The 18,535-nt window shown below is 40.5% G+C and overlaps 1 protein-coding gene across 1 annotated transcript; it reads left to right on the top strand.

The window, feature by feature from the left end:
* Positions 1-457: 457 nt before the first annotated feature.
* api5 (apoptosis inhibitor 5) lies at positions 458-14,976 on the top strand. Its single transcript, XM_049574916.1, has 14 exons — positions 458-754; positions 2,747-2,908; positions 3,067-3,160; positions 3,439-3,504; positions 3,945-4,096; positions 4,591-4,797; positions 5,030-5,134; positions 7,421-7,510; positions 8,157-8,338; positions 10,211-10,304; positions 10,437-10,493; positions 10,920-10,999; positions 11,114-11,256; positions 14,274-14,976. Exons 1-14 carry the CDS (start codon positions 683-685, stop codon positions 14,351-14,353), a joined length of 1,584 nt encoding a protein of 527 aa, XP_049430873.1. The 5' UTR covers positions 458-682; the 3' UTR covers positions 14,354-14,976.
* The last annotated feature ends 3,559 nt before the right edge of the window (positions 14,977-18,535 follow it).

Raw genomic sequence — 18,535 nt, forward strand, 5'->3', positions numbered from 1 at the left:
TCCAGACAGGAAATGACCAATAAGAAAAGAAAGAAGAAGAAAAAAAAAACAGAAAAAGAGACAGCGTTTCAAATAAAATAGTAGACAAATTACACAAAAATCAAGTTACAGCGATGTGTGGTCGATATACTTTTCTTGTTATTTACATGTTCAGGAGAATTCAATAAAATATATATATATTAAAACATACTTTTTAACAAGGGAATGATTTTACAATTTTAGATTTGCATATATGAAATTTACTCAGTAGGACCAATACCATTGCTTCAAAAAATAAAATATAACATGTTCCGTTTGTTTGTGATCTTTTTATATCATCATGTCATATGAACGTAGTGGTAGCATCAAATTTTTTTTACTGCGCACCAGTTCTGCGCACACTAACGGTCACGTGTGTTGCGACTCCCCACGCTATTCGCTGATCTCGCGCAAGCGCTCGTCTTGTTGTTCCGTAGCATTTTAGCCTGCACACCAGAGATTGCGGGAAGACAGACCGTGGGGGGGTGTTCATTCACGGGTTTCTCGAATTTTCATCTCCCCGTCCCCTTTCCGAAAAACAAACATCCCGGTAGTAGGGCATTGTTTGTGGTCCAGTGGTCTGGAACGGAGCAAAAGCGACGAGCGGCAGAGAGGGTTTTCTTCCTTGGTTTCATCGGCGGTCTGATCTGTGAGCGGCACGCTGATGGCGGTCACTATCGAGGATCTCTATCGGAGCTACGGGGTCCTTGCTGATGCTAAGGACAACCTCAGTCAGGTAAACAAAGCCCTTCTAGTTCACTTTAAAACACCGCTGACCCGAGAGTTTTGTCGCTGCGCTGCAGCGCCTTATTTTACTTTCACTATTGTTAACTTTGTTGTGAGCTACGTATAATTGTTGTGTGCATGCTAGGCTAACTGGAGCTAGCTAACGTAGTGACCGTGCTAATAGTAATGGCCTCGCCATAGCGACCCTTATGAAAGGCGGTACTAATTCCACAGTCATTATTTCTTAAGTCAAATTAATTGTGATTTACTTATCAGCGACCCCGTTTTCAGTCAAACGGATATCTGACATCTCCATTTAGCTAAATTAGCTAACTTAAAATCAGGGCAAACATCTCATTCAAAGGAATGTGTCTCTGCATGTTGATAGGAACTTTTTGACTGTTGTCAACGATTTGCTAGGTCCAAGCACATTTGGAACATCATTAACTTCACCTCAACGGTGAATTTCAATTTATAGCACACAGAGCACATAAGTAATAACAGGTGTGCATGTAGGATTTTGCTGGTTCTGCAAGTGGTTACGCCCTCCATTCAGTGACAAGCACGCCGGTTTAATTGTTGTGTAAGTGAAATGAATCCGAAACTCACCAGTCTGCACATGTATTAGAAACTGAAAGGCACCTCATCCATTGCCCTCTTGAAATATGTTCCAGTACATGAATGAAAGACACACGTCTTAGGCTGCCAGGTAAAGAGGGTATTCTAGTGTTGCTTTTCCATAACAATAGAAAAACTACAAGAGACTGATCTGAACTGATAATTCAATCATTGGAGCATAGTTTGAGGTTTACTGACTTGAAGCCTGGCATAGAAAGTGTTGCTCACAATGCAGCGTAGTTACTTATTATACCCAGGTCTCTGGTATTGCCCTTCTCCTCTTTCAAACTTTTCTCCCCAAGTTTGTAATGCAGGTTGTCTGTTTCAAAGTTTGAGTATCCCAGTTGAAGCTTGGCCTTATTGGCCTTAAAATTTACTATTCAAAGTCGCCTGTGCTTTTTCTTATTTTCTACAATGAATGAATCTTATATACATTGAAAAGTATTGTATTTTATGTCGTCATCTGCTGGTGGCCATCACGGTAAAAGAATGCATGCATGGTATGATGTCAATTCCACTGCAGCAGAGACTTGAAATTAGCTAGGGAAAAAAGTGGATACATCGGTATCACTTATCAGCCAAATAAGTTGTCATATCAGCAAAAATTCCAATATTGTGTATCCGTACTTCCAGAATCACATGGGACTTCATACAACTGCTATGACTATTGCAAGTCAAATCTTAATATGCAAATAGATCGGAGCGACATGGAGAATATCAAATATCACAATATTTTTGCCCAAATGCCTTTATCAGTATTGTGGGATTGACTATTGGTGCTTTGGCAAAATATTTACACAAGATATTATTTTTGATAAATGATCATTATTAATGTGGATATACTGATTGAATTAGAAAAGGCAAATAATGGAACAGTTAGAACAGTCTGGTAAGTTTGGAAAATTACATCACTTTAATGTAAAGCAGTCTTTAAAGCCAGGAAAACACAACACATATGTATCACAATACCCAAATGTAAGAAAATATCATGTCTCATCACAATACTGATGTAATATCCCTACAGCCCTACATGCATAGCGTGATGCATGAAGTGATGATCATTTACTAGGACAGAATGTCCCAAACTCCTCCCTCAAACAGGTTCATTTCAGAGCATTCCTGCCCCACTTAAATTAACATACATACACACATGGGTTTTTACATAACCATGTGACCTTTTAACACCTAAGTGCACTGAAGGTCCCGATCTTCACCTGCTGTTAAGGTTCAGCTGTATGCATCACTGTTCCAGTGAGTGCTATAAACTGAGTGAACTAACATCATATTATAATGATAGGTTCAGTGGGAATCGTAAAGTTGTTGCACTGTTATATATGTTGTATATTTGTGCATGTTTATTGATGTACTCTCTTTCATTCTGCAGCACAAAGATGCATACCAGGTAATCCTGGATGGTGTGAAGGGTGGCCCAAAAGAGAAGCGCCTGGCAGCACAGTTTATTCCCAAGTTCTTCAGCAGCTTTCCAGATCTGGCCGATGCAGCTATTAATGCTCAGCTCGATCTTTGTGAAGATGAGGACGTGTCGGTGAGTATCAAATGATGCTGGTGTCAGTGAGTACCTAATAAACTTGGGGTTCAGATTTCAGGTTCTGTATGTTCCTAGGTTGACTTGGTTGACTGTATGGATTCACAATGGTCATTTTTAGTCCATCGTAACAATCCCATCTGTCTGTCTTTGTCAAGATCCGACGGCAAGCCATCAAGGAGCTCCCACGGTTTGCAACTGGCGAGAACATCCTCAGAGTTGCAGATATTCTCACCCAGCTCCTTCAGACAGGTATTGGATGCTGCACACTAAACACTTCAAAGACTTTTATATCCTTTTAGGGTATTGAATTTGTTTTAAAATCAACCTTTCTGACAGGGGTTGTTGATGTTGTTTAGTTCAGTCAGAGCTATAAACCATTGTGAATATCCAAATAATTTCCTGGACATCCTGGAAATTGGATTTGCTCGTCTGTCCGAACAGGACATTGGTCTGTTGGTTTTGCCAATGTTAAATAGAAACTTTTTCAAGAATGGCTACTGAGGAATCTGTATTTTTTGTGCTTTCAGATGATACAGCAGAGTTCAACCAAGTGAATGGAGCACTTATTTCTATCTTCAAGATAGATGCTAAGGGTGAGTGTTTCTTTCCCCCACTGTTGTGGCAAAAAATGCTCTTGTATGTTTGTCAATTATTCATCTCAGTTCAGAGCTGTGCTGATAAAAGACAGTGTAAAAAATGACATTATTATTTTTTACTCCTTTGGCATACTTTTATCCAAGAGTGAGATTTTTTCTGTTTATTGAGATCATGTGTTGGAACCTTTTGTTAAGGGCTGTTTCATGGGCCATGTGAAACTAAAAATGTCCCCAGGCCTGTTAAAAGTAACTGTTTGCAGTCCATTCCTTTATACAGATGATTGTGGAAATGCCCTTTCTGACATCATTATCATTATCTATCACAGCCAATTGTACTGTTTTGTAAGCATGACATTGAAATCAGTCAACTTGCTGGAGTTTGTAGTTATTCATTTGCATTGATATAATCCTATCTACTCCTGTCTTTTGTTGTTCAGGTACTCTCGGGGGCCTCTTCTCACAGATCCTGCAGGGAGAGGACATAGTGCGGGAAAGAGCCATAAAGTTTCTGTCAACCAAACTGAAGACCCTGACAGAGGACGTCATGACAAAGGAGGTGGAGGAATACGTCTTTGCAGAGACAAAGAAGGTTTGCATATATTTGCATATTGATCATAGATGCGTGTGATCCTTTTCTGTGTCAGTCTGAACGTAAGAAAGGTAATTGACATCAAACTACAGCACACCATGTGATGAACTTGATTCGGGGTGTGTTAAAACTTCTGCTTGGATGTGGCTGGTAATTTTTTTGACTTCTACCTGTGTAGGTGTAGTGTAAAACTTTTGTTCTAAAACTTTACTTTGTCAGTTAGTTAAACTAACTTGTGAATTGGTGGCATAATGATCCAAAATAAAAGCCAAGAGGTTAGTTAACGTATAAAAAGTGGAGATGAACTTTGCCATATATGCTACTTTGGCTCGAACGTGCTCATTTATTGCCACCTCATGGCAAACAAACATGTCTAGTTTTTATATTGACACTATATTGAATGGAGTTCAAACAATGATGTAGTATTTGCTGGACGTTAGCCTGAGTAAAACAGACAAAAACACATGTTGATAAATAGTTTCTTGTTTCCTCAGGTGCTGGAGGATGTGACGGGAGAGGAGTTTGTGCTGTTGATGCGTGTTGTGTCGGGCCTGCGGGTGCTGCAGACAGTGAACGGGCGACAGCAGCTGGTGGAGCTGGTGGTGGAGCAGGCTTTCCTGGAGCAAGCCCTCAACCCAGCCGACCCAGACACTGTTGACCGCCTGCTGCAGTGCACACGCCAGGCCTTGCCCCTCTTCTCTGTGAGTACAACCAACGTACTTAACACCAACCGAGTTCACTGAAACACATTATGCACAGATAAGGCTATAACTAACCATTTTCATTTTTGGTCTAAAAAACAAGCAGCTCTACGCACAGTGCATATTGTCTGTTTTTACAGGTATTTATCTCATAGGCATATATTTAAGAAGAGAATTCATGGTTTACTGTAAATAAAGTGTGAATTAATCATAGTTTTCTCCTGTCTTGTAGAAAAATGTCCATTCCACACGTTTTGTAACCTACTTTTGTGAACACGTCCTGCCCAACCTCAGCGCCCTGACAAGTCCTGTGGCAGAGCTAGACATTCAGCTGGAGGTGAGTTCTTGCTTTTTATATTTATCTGTCACACCCTTACCACATCCTAAACCAAATCTAAAAGTAGACTTGTAAATTCCTTTGGTCATTAAGTGAGTTTAAAATGTCATGTCTATACCAATCATAACCTTGAGGCACTGGCTTTATGTTGGATGTAGCTGCAGAAAGGTAACGTTACAACTGTTGAGTGTTGTTTAAATCTGCGGCTTAAATCAATTCACTTATACTTTATGGTTCAATTGTGGACACATTCAGCAGCTATGGTGTCATGTTTTGTTCTCAACTATAACAACAACAATGTATTTTGAATTCGCTACTGTTCTGACATGTTCCCTGACTGGCCTCTACTTGATGCCAACAGTAGCGAAGTGTATAGGTATGGTAGTATTTAGACTCAAAGCTGAAATTATTAAAACTGGTGGTCATAACATTAACCTATAGTGTTGTTACATTATCCTGGAGAATGTATGTCTGTGTTAAACAACATTAAGGATATTGTTTAAAGAAATAATTCAAATGGGAACAGAGAATGTTGAACATGATATGACACAACAGTTGGTATGAGAAACTGACCTGTTTATTGTTAACAGGGTTAAATAAACAAACTTTAAACTTGAACATTAACATTAAATAACAAATATAGCTGGTTTGCTTTGGCTGCTTTGGCCCCTTAATAAATAGAAAATGAATCAACACAAGAAATCTTTAAAATGTCTAACACTGAAATTAAAATAGCAGCAAGACTCCACACACTTGTGCTTTGGCCCCCTAATAAATAAAAAAAGATTAACACCACAAGACATTGTTGACATTTAACAAACAATGCAGCCTTTCTTTTTCAGTTATTTTAGTAGTGTTTTTGTAGTCCATCCATGGCTCCAGTTTCACTAATTGTGCCCAAAACAATGCCATCAGTGCTCTTTACTTAAACAGTAAGAGTGTAAACCAAATAAAAATATCACTTTCAAAAAACCAGAGCAGAAAACAAATAGTCAGTTAACTAAATTGACCGCTACTCTTCCTACCCTCTGTGTATCTGCTGTCTGCACGCTGGCCTGGTGGATTGATAGTAAGAGCTGTAGCGGATCACTGGAATGGACTGCTTGAATCGCGGAGCGCTGGGCTGGCCGGAAGCACCTGGCACGGACTCTCTGAAAAACTGGATCGGAGTTCATGGATCAGCATTTTTCCATGCAGTCCGATCTGTCCGTTTTTTGCCAATATCGGCGGCCGATACCGATCCGAATATCGGATCAGGACATCCCTAGAAATGACGACTCTGGTTAGCAATTGGCAATGGAATGTGTTCTGAGCATCTGCATGTTTTAAAAACAATATTAGATAGCTGAATCAGATTTGGCTATTTAATACAAATACTCAACTATTCATTTCTTTTCTCCATATAGAGTTTGAGAGTCTAAATGAGGTTTAGCAGGATGTTCAGTCTGACAGTGACATTCACATAATATAGTGAACAAGCTAACTACACTAATAACTAACTGGAAATGTGCAACAACATCTTTTGCAGACACTAGATATCAAAATAAAGCCAGAGGCTGTATTGTATTAAGTTGCTGTGAGTTGTAAATGCACCACTTTTAAGCAGAAGGCATAGGATAGCATCTTGGAGGCTGACCAGGCTCGTCTTCTAGCCTGCTGCCTCCGTGTCTGCAGCTGCTTGTTCCAAGCTAAGTCGGGGGACTGAAATGTCCCCAAAGTACACTGCAAAATGACTGACCAAAAAAAAATCCTGACTGCTTGACTCGAAGGAGTCTCAGTCGACTGAGGGGTCATGGATTCATGATTCAAATCTCCCACTTTTGGGGGTAACCCTTAAAAAAAATCTATCTGGTGTCAATGTATCAATTACATCGCAAGAGGACATAATTTCATATATTGCTGTATCAATTTGTCCCAATCCTTGTGGCCATTAAACAAAAAGACTAGATTTCCAACCTGGGTTTTTATTCAGACTGAATCAGCACTTCCATTCCTGAGAGGCCTGACGAATATGGCCACTGGTGTGAGGTCGATACTCCTAATGTCTGACATTTGGTGAGCGGTTGTAGTAGTAAACAAAGTCAGCGTGGCAGCCACCTGTCAGAGGTGTCAGCCAACTGCATGTTGTTAATGGGTCATTAGTCTGCACCACGCAACACTGTTTCTCATTAGCAATCCACATTACACTGTGTGAAGGGATCTGCTAAGCTGTGTGTGTGTGTGTGTGTGTGTGTGTGTGTGTGTGTGTGTGTGTGTGTGTGTGTGTGTGTGTGTGTGTGTGTGTAGGTGCTGAAGCTGCTGGCTGAGATGAGTCCGTTCTGCGGAGATATGGAGAAGCTGGAGGCCAACCTCAACATGCTGTTTACCAAGCTGCTGGTGAGAACGGATTGTCCTTTTGTTGTTGTTGTTGGACGCAGAGGAATACAAGTGGAAACACTCTTAAAAATAAAAATCTATTCTGAGAATTTGCTGCCTTTTTTTTAACATTTCCTTGCTTTACATGTATAATTTGAACATCCCCTCAGTCTACTGTGGACCCCTGGCCAACTGAGGAATCATTTTCTTGCTAAGGATACTTCAATAGCTGTTGGAACGTTCAAGAATGTGATTGATTCACTTTTCCTTGATCAGATTTTTTCCATCTGGTCTGAATATCTGAGCTGAGGACTTTTTTTTTTAGGAGCCTACATTTTTACAACTACTCCTGTCAGTGTTGTTAAAGTGGGGGAAAATTTATTGAAACATGTCCACGTAGGTTTATTTATAAAATACAGTGAGGGTTTAGTAATACTCTCATAGGACTTAAAAAAGTGATCCCAAAGGTCATAATTTATTGCAGAGGTAGTTTCAGTGCAGTGCAGGCTCCACAATAATAGTTGGAATAAATACTGGTCGAATAATGAACTATTGTTTATATCCTTTTAATCCAGTAAACACAAATGGTCCAAGCTGTTTGCCAATAAAGTACGGCTAACAAAAAGGTTCCCATGTGGGTTGTTTTTTTTTTTTTGTGTGTGTGTAGGAGTTCATGCCTCTTCCACCAGAAGAAGTGGAGAACGGAGAGAACTCTGCGAGTGAAGAGCCCAAACTGCAGTTCAGCTACGTGGAGTGTCTCCTCTTCGCCTTTCACCAGCTGGGCAAGAAGCTGCCAGACTTCCTTCTTGACAAAGTTGATGCTGAGCGCCTCAAAGACTTCAAGATCAGGTAAGGGTGTGGTACACAAAGAACAGTTTCCTCCTGTTATCGTACAGGCCTGGCTTGGGCGGCATTTTTTAAATGCCAGAATACCTCCAAATATCCATTCCAGTGTTTCCTACATATTCTCTCTGCAGTGACGCACCACCGTGTGTGGTTAGTTCACATGGCTGTAATAACAACAGGAAAGTCAAGTGTACATAATCTGAACTGCTAGAGTAAAGTGAAAAGGTGAGGCAAACATAATATTGTCTGCAGGCTACCATTTACAAACAGGCTCGGTAGTGAACAGCACTGACATGCTTAGTGTTATAGGTTTGGTGTTTTTGTGTTTTTAGCTGAGCTAGACCAGAGACTATTTGGGTACAACAGACCGGTGATGCTGTTTTGCCCTAATTGTTCTTCGTGAAGTTTACTGGAAGTGATGTAATGAACCACAGGTGAATCAGATGTATTTTCTTTTTAAGGGCTGTGCCATGGATCTAATTTATATTGATGTAAAGAGTAGTTCATGTGGATTTGAATATTTGGAAATGTAGGCAAATTTAAAGTGTCAAATCTGGTGAACGGACTTTGGTGGGTTGGTAGGTGGTAGAATGAGTATCAACACCCCCCAACCTGCCAACCCATCTGCTAGGCCAGTCAAATTAACACTGAAGAAAGCCTCCTAGGCAGCCACTCCAGGATTTTGCGATGTTGCGATTGCAAAAATTCACGCGTATTCAGCCAGTCCTCATGAAATCTGCACCACCTCACAATTTTATCCAGTCACTGCAGCTTTACTATTTGAAATCGGTAACATCTCATTTCAGTTGAGTTGCGAGCAGCATATTGATTCACTCAGCCCCTCCTTGCCATGTTCTCTATCCATTCTCCATGAGATCACTGCTGTTAGCATCACATGGCTAACATTACCAAACATTTATCAATGTGGTTAATGACTGAGTTCAGCCATTTTTGTGTTCGCATGAGCAGCACCATAATGCAAACACGTGGGCCCCCTCCGCACAGCTAACCCCGAGTGGAACCCTTACTTGCAGCACAGAACTGGCAAATTTTAACATCTTGCATAGTGAGGACACGCATCATTTCAAACACAAAACAAAATTTAATAGACCACTTAACAACACTGGAAACAAATTATTGTATTGAGTAACTGTTAGAGCTTTTTAACTTTACAAACTATAAAAAGACACAACTGCTGCCAAGCTGATGGAGGCACACCTGGTGTTTCCTCACAGGATGGTGAAGTTGTGAGTCGTACAGTGTCTCTGTCTCAACCGATGGTGAAGCTATCGGGTTGGGATCCCGCGCTCTTCTCACTTAACTTTGAAGCTACAAGGTGCATGATGACCTCCCTCTATTTGATGATAAAATTAAATCTGTATTGTAGCCTATTCCTCCTGTTGTTTACTGTCTTTACAGTAATGTGAGCTTGTTTCATCCTCTTGGACCTTGCTGTTGCCTTCTAGATCTTCCTGACTGGCTCTGACGTATATCACACTGAATACTTTTGCCTAGCAAAGATTTTTTTTAAATATTTGTTTTATTTCTGGTCAACATTGGCTCTGAAATTATATCTCATGATGAAAAATAAACTTAAAAACATCTTATCATTATAGAAAAAAACACCTAAAAATATTGCAATAAATAAATAAAAGCATGCATTGAATTTTTTTGGAAAAGCTGATATGAAGTCAGGCATTTCAGGCCGCACAATCACAAAACCAGCCCACAAAATCCCGGAGGGACTGCCTAGAGTGCAATTAGTAAACTAAAATGAGCTTATAACAAAGAGTGGTTTTGAACAGGTATGAAGTATTTGATGGTTTAGCTCACCTTGGTCATTTTGTCATAGTTAAATGTACTGTTTTTCAACAGGTTACAGTATTTTGCCAGAGGCCTGCAGGTTTACATCAGACAGCTGCGAGTAGCGCTGCAAGGCAAGACGGGAGACGCTCTGAAGACAGAAGAGGTAATAACTGCTGTCAACTTACTTATTAGCTTAAGCAGAAACTTAATGCATAAACTGGACACAAGATGTTTAAGATGTTTTGAGTTCCTCTGTAAAATATCTCAGACTAACTTGTCTGCTCTGTTTACTCAGAATAAGATCAAAGTGGTGGCCCTCAAGATCACGAACAACATCAACGTCCTCATCAAGGTAAAGTGTTTTCAAGCCTTAAATGTTGAAACTTTTTTTCATATCAATGAACAATCACCGCAATATAGTCCACGATAAGCAGCCTAAAATCAACCTGCGTAGTTGTCCCTCCATTGTGACATTAGAAAGCGTTACATTTATCTTGCAAGTGTACTCTTCTTCAACGTTTTGTTTACTTCCTGGATTTTTACTGCATTGTAATTCTGATCAATCAAAAGCAGCTTTCTCACACAAGCCATTTGATCTGGTCTGCTTTTAAATGCTGCCGTGAGAACATGAACCAACTCTAGGCAATTATACAACTTTGCAAGACAGCTCTAGGCCTGAAAGCATGCTTAGTGAATCAGGGGAATGAAATATAAACTCTGTATTGCAACCAATAGCTCTATTTTTGAAATGTGTCTGAATTTTTTGTTTTCATTCCAGGATCTCTTCCACAACCCTCCATCATTCAAGAGCACAGTCACTCTGTCCTGGAAACCAGTCCAGAAGTCAGAAGCAGTAGCGTAAGTCTGCTCCCACTGATTTAGCAGTCACAAACCAAACACACAGCAGCTGAGTGTCCTCGTTGTCCCATTAGATCTTCATCCACTTTTCCTTTTTTTTTTTTTTTCCCCTAGGCCCAAGCGCCCGTCAGCTGAGGAGATGGGCTCCGGTGGCAGCACAAAGAAACAGATCTCTCCTCAGCCCCGGAGGGACGCACGGCAAATCTATAATCCCCCCAGCGGCAAATACAGTGCCACCATCGGCAATTTTACCTATGGTGAGGAGCACCTTGTTGCACTTTTATTTTTTTCTATTTACATTTGACACTGCTATGCAGCATATTCATCTTTTTGAACTTAATTTTATACTGCACATTGAACTATTTGACTCAATTTTGATTCAGTCTAGAGCTACAGTCTGCATTTTCTAATCACATCTGTGTCTGTAAGGACTTGCTGAAAGGGATGGTTGAAACAAAATTCTCACTAAGAGAAGATTCCCCTGAAAGATCTGAAAAGTTTTAAACACTAACCTTTTCTAGGTTTAAAGGTGGCTCTGAAAAGTCTGTAAATTGTCCCATAGTGGAGGACAGCAGCTGTAGTCAACAGTTACATTCCCAGGCGTTGAATGGACTCCAGTACCAGCTTTAAGTCTCAGCCAAAAATAACAACATAAAAATACACCTGCAGCATAACCATGTTGTCCATTGTTGATCTGTATGATCTACTATAAAAATATTAAAATCATTGCTTTGCCTATGAATAGTTCAATATGCTGCTACCAGTCACACAATGGTACAGAACACGGTCAGGATTTTTCAACTGACCAGTCAATAGGTTACATCCCTTTGTGTATACAGTCTATTTTTCCCAATTATCATCTGAAGTCCTGTCACAAAAACTGATGACAGGAAAAACAAATAAGTTATTAATGAGAAACTTCAGTTTTTCAAGTTCAAAAAACAAAAATGGGCAAATCGTGCCAAGAGATAAATCAGCCAATATATAACTGTCACTATATACAGTATGTCAGCCAATAAGTAACAAGAAATTGCAGTATAGACATGCCAAAGCTATGTTTTAACTCATTTCGAGATAGTGTAACTACCTCATAGTTAAGCACCAGAGCACAGTTACTAGCCTGATAAGACCATCCTGATAACATGAGCTCAACATTCTGTTTTGCACTCATCAGTATCAGTCTGGCCCTACTGCTGCCCCAAACACGTTCAGTGGGCGGGAATACACACCTTGAAAGACAAAGTTTTCAGCCAGTCAGTGTAACAACCATGTATTCACTACATCAATCTCTCAGACTGTAAGTAATAAATAAATGATAATACCTAATAAATACCTAAATAAATATAACAAAATGAATAAATATTACATAGAAAATAACTTTCTGCAAATTGTTATTCAACGAAAAATTTAATTTCAGTTGTTTAAATAATTAGTCAAACTTGGTCAAGAATACATTTCCAAAGTGCAGTCTGACCTCAAAATGACAGTACATAAGTAAGTAAGTAAAATTTATTTGTGTAGCACTTCTCACAGAGAGGACTCACAAAGTGCTTCACAGGATTAAAATACAAACATACAGGTCACATACAGAGACACAAAAATTAAACAGTTGTTGCAAAACTAAATCACTTAAGACAAGTTAAAGAATGTCTGCCTATACAGATAGGTTTTAAGATGCTTCTTAAAGATATCAACCGATGCTGCAGCTCTCAAATTCTGTGGGAGGGCGTTCCACAAATCTGGGCGCAATGGACTCAAAGGCCCGGTCACCTCTAGTTCTAAGCCTAGTGCAAGGAACTGCCAACAGGCCGTGATCGGCCGACCTAAGTGTCCTACTAGGAACATATACATGCAGCAGGTCAGACAGATACTCAGGTGCCTGATCATGAAGGCCTCTGAATGTTAAAACAAGGATTTTAACTGGATCCTAAAGCTGACAGGATGCCAGTGTAGGGAGGCCAGGATGGGAGTAATGTGGCAGTTTTTGGGTGATTTGGTGAACAGCCTGGCAGCGGCATTCTGCACCAGTTGAAGGCGATCTACATGAGTTTTACTGAGACACATGAAAAGAGAGTTGCGGTAATCCAGATGTGATGACACAAAGGCGTGAATGATCATTTCCAGTTCAGCATGTGATACAACAGATCTCAATTTTGCAATGTTTTTAAGGTGGAAAAAGCATGTACGGGTCAACATGTGAATGTGTTTATCAAAGTGCATGGCCTGGCCAAAAATAACTCCCGAGTTCTCAGGTTAGAGCAGATATTTGAATTCAGGGACCCAATACAGCTCGCCACCCTAGAAGCAGGACAGTCAGGGGCGATAATAACTACCTCGGTCTTAGCAGCGTTAAGACGACACATCAGAGTGTCACTCTAACAGCATCAGGACACTGTGATGTGGAATTTCAGAATTGAAGCTCTCTATTATAATAATAATAATAATAATAATAATAATAATAATAATAATAATGCATTTTATATATAGGTGCCTTTCAAAGCACTCAAAGACACCTTACAATAAACAGTTAGAAAAACAAGCAGAAATATATCCATAAAATCCAATCCATAATAAAACGAAACGAAAAACCTAATTATAAATACTAGGTATAAAATCATCATCATCATAAAGTTATCTTTAGTGCACGTCACCATATATGTGTCTCCATTAAATCAGACCGAATGTGCCAACTTGTAAAGGTGTGTTTTCAGATGGGATTTGAAAGTGGAAACGTAGACAGTATTGCTAATGTCATGGGGGAGAGAGTTCCAGAGGTGGGGGGGGCAGAACAGCTGAAGACTCTAGAGCCCATGTAGTCAAGCGGGCAGGTGGAGATGTGAGTTCGAGTGCAGAAGAGGATCTAAGAGTATGGGAGGGTGTGTAGATATAAAGGAGTTCACACAGGCAGGAAGGGGCTTGATTATGGAGGGTGAGAAGCAGAATCTTGAAATTAAAATGTCATATAGGAGCTGTTCCCTCTAAATTCTGATTAGTTAGTTAGCCTTTAGTTATAAAGGCAAGAGTGGCTAGTTTCTGAATTTGATGCCTGTAACACGTTATAATAAAGTTGAGACAGAGGCATGTCATGCATCACCTTTTCTCTTAACAACACTCCGTAAGTGTTGGAGGACTTTGGACACTAATTGTGGAATCAAACACAAAATGAGTGCATGTACAAAAAAAGGCAACGTTTAAAAACATCGGGTTATAAATTTGAAGCCATATCACGAAGCATCCGTCCACACTGACCTGTTTGTTTCTTCTTTGACTCCAGAGCAGCGCGGTGGCTTCAGGGGCGGCCGAGGACGAGGCTTCGGAGGCAGAGGCAACAGGAGTCGAGGCCGGATCTACTGAGGCCTCTCTCTCTCTCTCACACACACACACACACACACACACACACACACACACACACACACACACACACACAGTACATATTGCTCATTGAACTGCATTACATCAGGATCTTTTCCGCACCAAGATGGACTATTTGTCAACTTCTCCTCTTTTTTTTTTTTTTTTCAAACTGGTCTCCTTGTCTTTTTCACTTTCCAACTCACACATCCAGTTTTGTGTCATTTTTGGAGGGGTGGGGGTTTGGTTTCCTGTCCTCAGAATATCAGACAATGGGTTCAGACTTCAACATTTTCTCCCCATAATCCTCTTGGCCAAGGCGATAGTCTAAGTAAATCTAAATGTTTTCTCCCCCCTTAATTTTTAAAATATTATTCTGTGTATTTTTGTGGAACAAAAGACTGCCAAGTTGTAACTGATAAATATTTTTGTTGGATTGTTGTAGGAAAAGATGAAGATCCTCTTGCTTGGAACATGTTGATGAATGCATTTCTTTATACCTTTTTTATTTAATCTTGTTTTCTTTTTTTATTAGAGCTTAAGTTGAATTGGCTGACTATGCTACTTTGTATGAATCAATGATGTTTCATTGGAGTTTTTATCATAAACTTGTATGGAAGTATGAACTCTTGTCCTTGTTTTATGTAGAAGTTATCAGTTGTTAAGCTGCAACTCCACACAATTCAGAACTTTACTTGCATGTTCAAAACCTTCTCCAAACTTCCCTTTTCTCCTCCCATTCTGTCCTCTGACAATCCATTCACTCCATCACCCACTCATTCATCCCATTTATCCTTTCCACCCTCCCGTCTTTCCTTTTCCCTCTTCCTTTCTATTTGTACTCACCTATATCCGTACCAAAGCAGAGTGAGCAGAGGGTAATTTTAGCTCACAATCTGGCATCCGCATTTAGAATACACACACATACGCAAACGTGCCTTCTCGGCTGTCTACATGTCTGCATCAACACTGTGCCTCCCCCTCTCCTCCCTCCCCTCAGCCCAGTAAGTGTGCATGAGCATGTGCGTGAGTGTGTGTCTGTGTGTGCCTGTGTGTGTGTGTTGAGGTGCTGGCAGTGGGTGTGTCAGCTTTGAAGTAGAAAAGAGTAGAATCAGGCTCTCAATAATTGAACGGGCTATAAATAGTTGCTGCCATGTTGAGAACACACACTTTATTTTTTACACACACTGATGGTGTTGGAGGCTCCCGCTTGCTTTGTGCACATTTTTCTACACACAAACAACTTCATGCTACAATAGTTGTGACTGCCTTCCATTCATTACGCTCATTAACGTAAAGTGAACTTGAACTCAACCAAAGCCACAATCTTTACTTTTTCTAACCCTTTTTTGGCAGTGGCCCCCCCAGCAGGATAATGCACCATGCCGCACTGCAAACATCGATCAGGAATGACCCATGGAATGTGACAAAGACGTCAAAGTGTCAACCTGGCCTTAAATTCCCCAGATCCCAATCTGAATGAGCATCTGTGGCACATGCCATTAACCCACCTCACAGCCCACTGGACTAAATGGATCTGCCACCAACGCACCACAAGACACTCCCAGAGATCCTGTGTCCATACCTCAACAGGTCAGAGCCAAGTCCAATCCAAGGGGACCCCACCTTGGATTAGGGGTACATCTGGAGTCACATAACAAGAATCCTTGAGCAGATTGGGACCTGGGAAATTTAGACTCTAGGTTGACATCTTGAGCTTTTTGTCTTCTTCTCCACAGGCCATTTCTAAACAGTTTATGTAGTGTGGCATGGTGCATTATCCTGCTGGGGGGCCTCCGCCGTTGGGGAGTAGCGTTGCCATGAGGGGGGGTACTTGGTCTGTTTGAGTGGGTGGAGCATGTCACGTGGTATCCACATGAATGCCAGAACGAAAGGTTTCCCAGCAGAACAATGCATTGAAACAAAATGATAGAAGTTATTCACTTTACCTGTCAGTGGTTTGAATGTTTTGGCTGATCGGTGTGCTTCATTCACAATTTTCAGCCATTCATCTTGTGTTGATGGTTCTGCCTTGTACCATCTCTTCGGGGTGGCCATTTTACAGGCCGCCAACAAGATTTTCTGAAGGTATCTGTCTTCTCTTAACACAGTTCCTCTTGCCATACTGCCTAAGTACAATACCATGCATGATCTAGGTTTATCACAACCCAAAATTTTAATAACCATACGAGAATAAACTATACAGTTTCAAGACAGAGCCAAAATACATGAGTACGATCCACATTATCGCCCCACATCTTCTCCAACATGGTGGTGCTATAGACAGGAATTTGCTCTTAAGCCACAATCTTGATTTATGATATTCCTAAACAGTTTTGTTCATCAGATGTACAACATTAAGCTCTATCAAATTCTAATTCTGGAGTTTGCATTATTTAGTATTTGCTGTCATTTTCAATAGATCTGTACTTAACCTGGTCTTAAATTACAATTTAAAAAAAGTTAAGTTAGTAGTCCCACGTCCAATTTTGTCTTAAAGTGCAGTAGTTTGTATTATTAACTGTCTTAAACACAGTAATTGAATGTGAAAGATTGCTCACCCAGTCTTAACTCTAGTCTTACCCCAAAATCCAAGTTACAACTAAACTAAATCTCCCCTATACCTGCCCAAATCCTAATATAACTCAAAAATGTCTGCATAATCTCAAGTCGTGGCTAAAACCAATCGAATGCTTGCACCAAAGCCAAATCTTGTGTCGAAACCATATGCAGCAATGAAAAACATGTGCTCGAAAAGGTCCAAAAGTGGTTCTCACAAAGATAGCAGACACCCGCACACAGACACACAGAGAGCTCTCAGTGGGTGCTACAGGTCTGCATGTGAAGACACGTGTGTGCTGGTGTGTGTAGGTGGATGCTTGTGAGGAGGAGGGGCGCTCAAACTCAATTTTCTGAATCGACTGTGGAAGCGTTTTGCAGAGAGGCAACTGTGAAGAGTTTTAACTCGGGTAAAAACCTCCAAAGCGTTTATATGAAAGTTTTAATGAAAAGGTACAGATGCAGCATTATTTGTAGAGGTAATGCCCGAAATACAAGACCTTGTATCGTGCAGAATTAATGTTATTTTCATGCATCAGTGTGATTTAAACAACAAATGCATGCTTTTCTGAATGTAACTAAGGATGTGCATGAGGATAAACCACACAAACTCATCTTTATCGTCCTCTTGCACATGTACAACAAGGTTTAACAGTGTTTAATCGACGTGCATCGCTCTAAATGAAGTTAATTAATGCATTATAAGAAACATTTAAATAGGATAAACATGTCTTAGTGTATAAAAATGTGGCTTTGCAATGATACAACTGATTATTCTTTAAAGATTGATAGGAAATATAGATTGCTGCCTGCATCGACTGTTGCTTTAAAAGACTGTTGACCAATTCAGCACCTTTTATTGCAGAAAATAGAAAAGCAGCAGCTTGTCCATCCATAAATTATCCCTCGTCTCTGGCAGAGTCTCCCCTCTAGAGGGCGATCCAGACCAGGGTTTTCCTCGCAGAGCAACCGAGATCTATTTTTATCCCCAAACCGAACGAGTCACTTAAAGCTTTCATGATGTCTTTTTGTCTCTCTTTGTATTTCTGCTCGGGTTAAGGCGCATGGAGGAACAGTGCGATCCTGGCGAGCGATGCAGAGAAGGAGAAAAATCACATCTCCTCCTTTTTGAGAATATTTAGTGATTAAGAGGCTGGTGTGTGGGCCTTTTTCTCAATTACTGGTCAAGCATTTTGCTCAGTCAGTGCTGAAATGAACTGAGGCTGCAGCGGGGAGAAGGCAACAAAAATGCATCATTAATTGGGGAGTTTTGAGGCAATATTTGTGTGTGGATAATCATAATATGTTGTGATGCAGTGCATTAATCATTTTAAATTACTGATTTGATCTTTCATCCTCACTGATCTGCAGGCGGATGATGTATTTTTTATTTATTTATGTGTGCAGAGATACTGTACATCTTTTGGCACAGGCATCATGGTGCGTTTAAGGTCTAAGCTTAAGTTCTCATTTCAGGACAGTAGGGGGCGGTATGCAACCGGGATAAACCCTTTCCTCATTGATCGTGACCAGGTATTTCCCAAACCAGCCCGCCAGCCAGTCAGCAAGGCAGCCAGCAAGCCAATGCCTGGCACATGCGTTTGCACACACGCGCGCACACACACA

This window comes from Epinephelus fuscoguttatus, linkage group LG4, assembly GCF_011397635.1.
Source record: "Epinephelus fuscoguttatus linkage group LG4, E.fuscoguttatus.final_Chr_v1".
Classification (NCBI taxonomy): Eukaryota; Metazoa; Chordata; class Actinopteri; order Perciformes; family Serranidae; genus Epinephelus; species Epinephelus fuscoguttatus.

What these genes read in the sequence shown, in the direction of transcription:
- api5 (XM_049574916.1), top strand. Translation starts at nt 683, where the DNA reads ATGGCGGTCACTATCGAGGATCTCTATCGGAGCTACGGGGTCCTTGCT. An exon ending in CTTCAAGATAGATGCTAAGG is followed by an intron (nt 3,505 to 3,944) that starts GTGAGTGTTTCT and finishes TTTGTTGTTCAG; the next exon opens with GTACTCTCGGGGGCCTCTTC. An exon ending in CATCGGCAATTTTACCTATG is followed by an intron (nt 11,257 to 14,273) that starts GTGAGGAGCACC and finishes CTTTGACTCCAG; the next exon opens with AGCAGCGCGGTGGCTTCAGG.